The 10,098-nt window shown below is 40.7% G+C and overlaps 1 protein-coding gene across 1 annotated transcript; it reads right to left on the bottom strand.

Moving 5' to 3' along the window:
- Window positions 1-2,276: 2,276 nt before the first annotated feature.
- Window positions 2,277-7,801, bottom strand: gpbp1l1 (GC-rich promoter binding protein 1-like 1; the record flags this gene model as incomplete). The annotated part of the gene is made up of 7 exons (XM_010785779.1): window positions 2,277-2,885; window positions 3,913-4,015; window positions 4,764-4,888; window positions 5,772-5,927; window positions 6,825-6,968; window positions 7,255-7,451; window positions 7,691-7,801. Coding segments are annotated over 7 exons (1,007 nt in total), but the record flags the coding sequence as incomplete, so codon positions are not given.
- Window positions 7,802-10,098: the final 2,297 nt, after the last annotated feature.

Raw genomic sequence — 10,098 nt, 5'->3', positions numbered from 1 at the left:
GAAAGAGCAACTTGCGTATCATGTGAATGCAGCTTAAGTCCACGTGGCAGTTCACTCCACTTGTGTGTTATGACAACAAAGCACGCTGCGTCCTTTGCCATTTGATTGAAGCCCTCTAGGCCTGCACTAGACTGATCACAAGCACACTGTGCAGTGTTCTGTATGGAAGCCTTTATAAAGATCATCTCAGCAAAGTTCTGAGCTCCAGAGGAAGTAGTTTGAGCAGAAACGTTTAAATTACTGGGGTTTTTCCAAGGAGTTTGGTGGCCAAGACTTCTGTTTCCTGCCATAAATGGCAGTCTGAAATAAAGTCAAAGCAGATAAGATGATGTCAAATTTAAACGGATTTCATATTTTTTTATTGGCCTTTCCTTTGGGTGGCTAAAATGTATTTTCTCCATCTGAACAAAGCTGTCTGTTTCAGAGGAAACCAGAGGAGAGTCCATTGAAGGAGGAGGGCGTAACGAAGAAGCTGAAGCAGAACGACGGTCAAGCCAACGGAGTTGACAAAGCCAACGGACACTAACGGACATGTTGACCTCAAGACGTAAGAGTTATGGTCACGACAACAACCTGGTCACAAAACCGTGTTGTCAGAACAAGTGATTCAGTGCACAGGATTGTTTTTGAGTCTAACCTACACTCTATGTATCTGAACTTTAGAAGAATTCCCCCAACAGGCCGAGCTCTTCCGTCCCGATGCTGTAAATATTGTTTGTCTGTGAACTTTGTGTTTGTTCACGTATGTAACCTATAAAGAGAAATTAAAAATATAATTTCATAAATCTTGGATCTCTTTTTTTCCTTGAAAGAGTTGCTCAGTGGGTTTATTTTTTTACTCCAATAAAAGAGTAGTACAATGTCATTAGCAGAAGGAACCCAAACAATTTACCCGTTACATTTTTAAAAGGAAAAAAATAAATGTGAAAACTATTGGTTGCGATCAGTCGTGGAAGAAGAACTAAGATCCTTAAGTAAAAGTACAAATATATTTGTCTTGTACTACAAGTGAGATCTCGATTTCAAAATTGACTTTAGTAAAAGTATTAGTTCTGCACCAATAAGTATTGAGCTAAATGTACTTCAAGTATCAAGGGTACAAGTACTATTGCAGGCTCTTTACAGTATTATAGTTTGTCAATGTAGAGTCAAAATACTTGTCGCTGAAATGTAGCAGAATAATGTAAAAAAAGTACAATACTTGAGTGAATGTACAGTTACTGTGGAGCTTCACATTATCAGCATAAATATGAATGCAAGTGCTGCTGATTTAAACCCAGAGACAAAGTATATTTATGCCAACCACAATGCTGAGACCAGATGAAGGGAACATAGGGGTTTTATCCCTTGCAGGCCATTTACATGCACTAAAACCTATAGAACGACAGAAGAGGGAAAACCCATAGTATGCAGCTTTAGGATCCATGTTGTGAAATAGACAGAATATGGTTAAAGTATTATCTGATCAATGTATTCAAATTTAAGTTATATAGGGGCAATAGCCTGGAAACATTTTACCCCCGGTGGTGAAAATAATTAAAGGTGGGGTATGTAATTTTTCAGTAACACTTGTTATATTCCATGGAATACTCCCAACATCCCGGTAGCAATGAATATCTTAAGTGCTTTGACATTAAATACATAAAAAAATTCATCTTTGGAAGCCGTAGCACTGTAAAAAGCACGACCAATCATCTGAGCCGGCCCGGCTAAAATAACTGGATGGCCTGCCTGTCAGCCTTCCATCTGTGCACAAACTTATCTTGTGCCCTCATTGGTCATGTGTGTGTTGGAGGAGGGGCTCTGTAAGGAAGTGGCAGATTTTCTCCAGTTGTGTATTTTTTAAATTTTAGCGCACTCGAGCCAGTTTCTCAAATTACCTACCCCACCTTTCAGTCATATTCCATAATGTGTTTGAACTCTGCTTTTGTGAAATTAACCTATTCCTTACTGAAATCCTGTTTGAATCCAAGCAATGGCTGGAAATCATCTTGATTAGTTTGTCATTTTTTTTACGTACAGAATTATGTTTGATCACCCATTTCAACTCCGAACCGAGGAGCCAAATGATGCCTAAAGCTACTGTCCTTTTTGTAGCAACTAAAAGAATAGGCATCAGTCAACACAAATAAAAAAATACTTTAGTGAGAAACTACCGCATTATTGGTTGTTGAAAATCCATGATCTGCCTCTCAGACTGACTGAAGGGAATGATGTGCCTGCAGGCAGTGTGTAACAGATCTACACAAAGTGACTCAAACAGCACAGTAGGCAGATTCATATTGAAACATATCAGCTTGTCAGGAACCAATTTTTATTAATATCATTAATAATGTGTCATCAGCATCATCAATGAAATGAGTTAGTCTGTTTAAAGCAGAATCAAGTGTGCATTCATTGCCCTTCTTTTCTTGATGAACACGTCAGTTCCACAAAGCGAGGAAGAAAAAAGGAAGAAGGGGTAAAGGTGGGGGACAGAGTGGGGGGGGACTGCAGTGAAGGAGGAAACGCAGGGAAAACAACGTCTGGCGGAGCAGGAATCTCCCCCTTCACTGGGATATGATTGGTTTTTCCCTTGTGCAAGAATGACAACAAAAAGAAAATCAAAAAAACGGAAGAAAGTCAAAATGGTGCTCTAAAAACAAAGATGAGAGGAAGAGGGGGGATTGCTTGCTGGGATGTTGTGTTGTTGTTTTTGTTCCGTAAAAGCCACGTTAGGATTTGATGCAGTCGTCGTCGTCAGAGGTCTGGCTGCTGCTACTGGTTTCGGACTCTGAGTCCTCCTCGACGTTCTCCTCCGCCACACTCCTCCAGGGGGTGAAGTGGAGGGTGACCCCCCGCGCCCTGGGGAGAGCCCCGTTCCTCTGCAGGCCGTTCCTCTTCAGCTGTTCAGAGGACACACACAGTCAGACTCAATTCCAATCCAAAACCTTACACCCTCCCTTACCCACTCTTACTCAGCTTGCGGTCGGCCACATTAAGTGCCGCTCCAAATAATGGAGGACATAATATTTTCATTTTCAGGTTTCACTCTACAGTGACATGTCTCCATGCTTTAATGTTCAAAAAGCTCTTTATTTTGCACATACTGCCTGTGCTGCAGCACCTCTTTCAAAAACCTATATAACGCACTACAGGAGAGGGAAAACCACTAAAAGAATAATAGGGCCTCTTTAAAACCTTCCAACAGGGAGTCTGCATCAGTCCTGACTTAACCAGCTACCCTACCCAAGCCCCTAGGAAGTGTCGGGGCATTGAAGCACATTTTCGTAGGCCAATTGGTCATACTACAACTTCTGTCCCAAAAAGAGTTCTTCCCATTTTCTTACATTGGAGTATTAAGAGTATTATTTTATTTTAAGGTAAATGAACTATCCAGTACGAACACTTGAATATCCCTTATTTAAATAACTAGGTCCTAAAAGTTGGGAAATTAGCTGAAAGCCAAATCTAGAGCCGAGAGAGGCTGTGATGCTGCCGTGTTGGAGCGGATTGGAGGCGGGGTTTGAGTAAAAGTCATGTGCGCATGCTCTATGCTGAAGATCACAGGAAGAATGAGGGAAGAGCGGGTATTTCTGTCCTCGAAAGTCAGTGCCCTATGCAACACACGGTGTACGAATGTCAGTGCAAATATTTACTATTAAACTGCACAAATTGACATTTTTACACAGATGTAAACAAATTCACAGGTTACGATGAATTATACAAAATGTTTACATCACATATAAGTGTTTAATGTGTCCAATCTAGAAAATGGTTAACTGCATATGATTGTAAAGTTTTGTATGTTTACAGCGAGTGTCTCAAAAGCCAAGCGGTCCGTCATGGAGGGAGAGTGTGACGTGGCTGGCTGGAATTGGGCCTCTGGGTTTAAGTAGTGCAGTAGATCTTAAAGAGCCTTGGGGTGCTCACCTGCTCAGTTTTAGTCTGGAACTCTCGCAGCTCATCCTCCGTCAGAGGCTGGAAGTTGTCATCATTTTCTGGGTACTCCTGCCAGCCCATGGCCTTTAGCAACCTACAAATACAAAAACAGCTTTTGCTCAATTGATGGTCGCTTGGTAAAGTGATGACGTTTTTTATATGCATTTTGACTTTTCAAATTATTTAATTTTGAGTTCCTCAGAAAGTTGTATTTGTATATATGAAGTGTTAGTTTGTTAGGTGTATAATCTTAGAAATATGTAGCTTCATATACATGTTGAACAGACGGTTGAAGAACGGTGGCCATAATGTTTAAATATTTAGATTTTGGAATCAACTTGAGTTTTCCTTCAGGAGTTGGTGAAGATACATTAGATACAGCCGAATGGTCAAATGAGATCAGATCGGCTACAATCACTAAATCATGTTCTTGTTATTAATTCTAGAGATGAGATTGCATGTGAAACAGGCGAAACACTTGTGGCATAGCGCCCTCTCCTGGAATATAATTAAGGATATCTATTATAGGCGTGTGGCACAGCTGATCTTCGAATCAGAGGATTGCAAGTTTGAGTCCCACTGCAGTCAGCATGTCGTTGTGTCCCTGAGACACTTCACCCCAAAGTGCTCCTGTGGGGATTGTCCACAGTATTGAGTATGTAAGTCGCTTTGGATAAAAGCGTCTAACAAGTGACATGTAATGTATTACATTTTTTTCAGTTGAGTTTTTCTTAAAGAATATCGTTTTTGTTTTGTTTACAAGAATACTTTTCACTGCTATTCCATGTTTTATTTCACCATAATAGCCCATCTTTATGCGAGTGAGTGCCAGACGGTCGTACCTGTGCTCTGCCTCCAGGGAGCTGGACAGGTGTTCGGTGTCCGAGTCGCTGAGCGAGTAGGACAGACCGTTCTCGTGGCACACCTCCTCGTGGTAGACTTTGGGCTCTGGGGTGCTGCTCTCACCCTGAGAACATTCACACAGCACCACAACACTATTCAATCAATAAAAACCCATTGGAGTGGAGCAAACAACAACAGGACTTTGTAATTCTTGTGGATTATTATTTCGGCAATATTTAGCACTTTTCCAGAAAAAAGCCAACTAAATATCACGCAACAACGGTCTTGTGCAGACAGAAAGAATGTCTCTCTTTGGGACATTACATTCAAAAATATAATTAAATGGGGTTTCAGCTTTACAGGATATAATGCAACAGCACTATGAAAACCTGCCCATTTGTCATTTCCATAGCTACTTTGCTGTGTCATGGTTAAAGGAGAGGCACTTCAGGTCAATAGGCTCAAATCCCACAGTACTAGATATTACTATGAAACTACACAGTTGATGATGTACAGTAAGGTCATTATTTATTATATACAAAAGGTTGCAAAAAAATACAAATGATCTCATTAAAATGTGCTGATGTACAGACATTGGATAAGAGCCAGGTTCAAAATGCTTGTTTTACTTTGACATATTGGAGTGAGAAGTTTATATAAGGAGGGAATGTGGAATACTCCAAACACCTAAGTAAATATTTTTTACATTTGATACAAATGAATAAAGCACTTAGGGATGGACCTTTAACGTTTGTTGAAATTAAATGCTACTGAAGTGGATCGTTTGTGCTCAGCGATTAGCGAATGAGAAAAAACCTATTTTGAGACAATGGGCTTTAAAAAGATGTATTGCTAAAATTCATACATTTTGCAGGACACTACTTCTGAATAGATGAAGATAAATCAAATAATAACTATCACCATGAAACTTTTGGGGGGAGGAACTCTGCATATGTAAATAGACAAAGTAAGCACAAAGAAAGACATAAGAGCGTTGTGCAGCTTACCTCTCCTGAGGTTCCCGGGCTGCTGCTGGTCGTCCGCTCTCCGGTGCCCTCGTCCTTCAGAGCTCGCAGGAACTCGCTCTTACGGTCCGGACCGCGGCGCATCAGCTTAAGCCTTGACGGGGCGATGTCTATGGGAGGAGTCGTGCTGGAAGGGTGCTGCAGGGGCCGGGAGCAAAAGAAAAGAGAGTTCATAAAATCCTATTTTGGGACACTAAATTATCATCCAACGAAATCCACCTGGCCAGAACAGAAATGTTGGATGTGTTTTACAGTCAATAACCATAGAGAGCGACATGTTCCTGCACGGTGCAGCACAGTGACTGCTGCACAGGCAAACTCATTGCACAAATGTGAGTAAACATCTCTCTCAGAAAACCCCATAACGACTATGTTTAGATTGAACCTGTGATTTAGTCACACCGGCACTCACGCAGCCATGAGAGCCAGACACAGACGGACACAAGGACTTTCAAACCATCGCAAGGGCTCCCTCAACAAAAAGCAAGGGGATTTTACTCTTGGATTTTGGAACATTCCACATGTTGTCATTTACACGTTTTGTTCGGCAGGATAATTTCCACATATTAACATCACTTTTGTAATTGTTAAAGTGTAAATGCTATTGCCGGAAGTAATAAAGCTGACGTTAGGCTGTAAACAAACAACATCACGGTCGCATGGCTGCGCATCACATAGATTATTTAGTCACTTGCTAGCAACCACTATTTTTATGAAACACAGTAGGGACACAATTCTGACTTTTACGAGTGGGGGTACTGACATATTTAAAATCGTAGAACCCAACGTGAAAATGTCTTTAGTTTGTGTTGACAACAGATCTTCGTCCAGGCGTCTGACCAATAACGCTACAGGAAGATGTTGACTTCAACCAGAGAGAGAAGTGACTAAATGCTAACTAATTTCCGCACTCATACGGCACCACTATATAAACACAGTTTGAAAAGAAAAGAAAAATGCATCCTCATGGGGCTTGAAAATCCCCCCTCGCACTCTCTGACCTAAAAGATATTTGTTTGTCTTTTCCCTCCTTACCTCTTTCGTGGGGTTGTGCTGTGGTGCGCTGAGGGGGGGACTGGGTTTGGCTGCAGAGACGGGGCTGGTGAACACTGAGTCTCGGCCCGGCATGTGGAGGCCAGACTTAGTGATCTCTCTACCACCGGATTTCCACTGGTTGCTCTGGAAAAGAGGACATACGAGATAAAAGCACACACTTTGCACAGTATCATTTTTATATTTCTTAGAAGAAGGCTAATATAAAATGTATTATCACTTATGTCATGTATATTGTAAAGACACTATTCAGATAGATACAGTATCTCTCTACTGTTGATATTAATATACAGAATTTAACTATATTTTGACCTCGTTTGTAATGCTAAGTTAACATGCTGTTGTAAAAAAGAAAAGCATATTCCAATTTGGGATCAATTAAGAATCTTATGTCATCTAAAAATATTCATACTTTGGTGGGGGCCACAGCAGGCTTGGGGACCAGGTTCTTGTAAATGCTGGAGCTGGCCATGGGGGTTTTGCTGCCGTTGATGGGCAGGATGCCGGCGGAGGCGAACCCCGCAGAGAAGGCGGTGCCGGGGTCCTCCTTGGAAAGCTTCTTGATAACCAGCATTTTGGACACCATCTGTTTGCCACTAGGGGGGTTTTCTGGAACACAAATCAGTGATCAAATGTTACCCAGCTGCAGTGGAACACTAAGGTTAGCCTTTTCAACCATCTTTTTTTTAAATGTAAAAGTGCTCTATTATTCTTTTTGGAGTTTCCACTTTACTGTAGTGTGTTATAAAGGTTTGTGTGCATGTAAATGGTCTGCAAAGGCTAAAACGCACACAAATCTGAAAATGAGCATAATAGGGGCCCCTTTAAGAGAATCAACGCAGTCTTACCCCATACTCCAGCATGGGGAGCCACCGCTCGCATCGGAGTCCCAGGTTTTCCAGTTGTTTCAGGGTTGAGGGAAGGCTTAAAAGACAAAACACCCGCATTAAATAAGGAAGCTATTCAACACAAAACTGATTCTCAGTGTGCCTGTACTAAGTCTAGATATGGATATTGTTTATTCTTTTGGAATATTGGATATTGAAAGTGTTGTCTTTTCTGTTGTTGCTCACTCTTTAAAGACTGCATCACAGTACAGTAAAATCATTTTCTTAACGTAACAGACTTTTCAATCTATTATTTGCTTTTACCCATTTATTTCTGTAAATCCACATTACTGACGATTTTGTGAAAGCATCACAAGTCAACCCTACAACTGTTTTGTTGTATAGATAGCTTGCACCTGCTTTCTTTTAATAAAGTAAAGCATTTGACAGAAAGTGGAAAATAAATGCTATTCCTTTACACTAGGAGTTTATTTGTGCAGTAACCTTTTTGAGATTAGTTGACGTGAGAGAAAGCCCTGCAAATGTAAGTCATTTAAAAATTCTATAAAACATTTAAAATGTGTTGGTATGTGTTTATTGACTTTCTGTACCAACACTATGAGCAGGTTAGAACATTACATTTGATGTGGGACTAGGCCTTTTTTAATTTTTATCGTGGTATTGAAAGAGTTACAGACCCTTGTTTTCTTAAGTCTAGTGTGTCGAAGTTTAAAATTCTGGTATAGCGACAACTAGGGATGCTCCGATCGATCGGCCACCGATCGGTATCGGCCGATACTCACTCTCTGCCGATCAATATCGGCCGATACTCACTCTCTGCCGATCGATCGGTGCTCTCTAAAAATGCCGATCGCGAGAGCCGATCGCATGACGTAAAATACATCACACTTTTCTCTGTGTGCAGCAAACCAAGCTCGCCAAATAGGCTTCACCGGTCTGGCAGTTTTTTAAGGTGTCCGAAAAAGACAGTAAAATAGTGGTATGCAACGTGTGTGAAGCAGAAATCCTGCAGCTCCGCCCGCTGTGACGGACCGGTGAGCGGAGCAGAACACACACTAAGAGTTAGACCTAACACACTTAGCTCAGGGTTCCTGCAGGTTTCGCCAACTCAAATTTAAGACTTTTTAAGACCAATTTGAATAGAATTTAAGACCTATTTCACGGCAAGAAAGTATGAAGGAAAATTGCTATGAAAGAAGAAATACGTCCCATAATTACTATAAGTAAATGTATTCATGTTCAACATAAGAACAATGACTGAACATAACAGCATAACAGTACAGAATTGCGTTAGCGTGTTGGATTAAAAAGTGTGTGTGTGTGTCGGTTCGGGCTGTGCAATTAATCGTATTTTAAATCGCAATCACGATGTTGGCCTGCACTATTACGAAAACAAAATAATCGAAAAAAACGATTATTTTGCTTTGCTAGGTTGTGACTTTAGTCTAATTTATATTTATTTATCATATTTATATATGTTTAGTAGCTTGTGGAAGTGCGCTCCAACATATTTGTTGATCTTATTTATTGGTATTTATTATTTTGATATTATTTATTTAAATATATCATTTATTTAATACATTTTTGTATTGGTTTTTCAGATGAATTATACGTTCAGGGTAATCAACAGTTAAAAAGATACTGTTCAAATTATTATTTGTTTTAAAGTTCAATAAATGGATGTTTTAAAAGTCAATGAATAATCGTATTTAATAATCGTGATATTAATTATTGACCAACATAATCGTGATTATTGCCATAATCGAGCAGCCCTAGTGTGTGGTGTGTGTGTGTGTGTGTGTGTGTGTGTGTGTGTGTGTGTGTGTGTGTGTGTGTGTGTGTGTGTGTGAGAGAGAGAGAGAGTGACAAGAGCTAAATTCAGAGCTCTGCTGCCTTGGCTACAATCTTCCATCGTTGCTGTTGTATGATTGGCGTTTAGCTACGGTATTTAGCGTCGACAGAACCTCCGCTTTTAGGGTTGACGTAGACCCAAACGTCGCCCGGAGGTCCCCCGGTGTTGTTGCGGGAGCTGCTGCACTATCTAACGCTGCACTAGCTAACGCTACATTAGCAAAACAAACGCTAATTTATTTTGCAAAAGGTGCGGCGGGCTTCAAACACGTTCCCCTCCACTGGTTTCAACCAAGCACTAAATTCGATGTTTTCCAACCAAATACGGTTGAACTTACACTTCCCCATATGAATTTGTAAGTAGATTCGAAGATACATCAGTTTCTGACTGCCCATAGTGCCGCTAGCTGAAGCTTGGTTGCTAGCTTACTAGCTGGGTGTTCTCCAATAAGGGGCCGGGGGAAACAAAGTTAGTGATTACTGGTTCCATGTTGATTTAATTCAATACAAATTGTTAGGGGGAACTGAAAGGCTATTACCGTACTGGTTACTTTTTA

The sequence above is a fragment of the Notothenia coriiceps genome, unplaced genomic scaffold (assembly GCF_000735185.1).
Source record: "Notothenia coriiceps isolate Sejong01 unplaced genomic scaffold, NC01 NC01_scaffold00028196, whole genome shotgun sequence".
In the NCBI taxonomy this organism is placed as follows: domain Eukaryota; kingdom Metazoa; phylum Chordata; class Actinopteri; order Perciformes; family Nototheniidae; genus Notothenia; species Notothenia coriiceps.
Note: the sequence above shows the minus strand (reverse complement) of the source record. Positions and strands in the feature narration are given on the sequence as shown.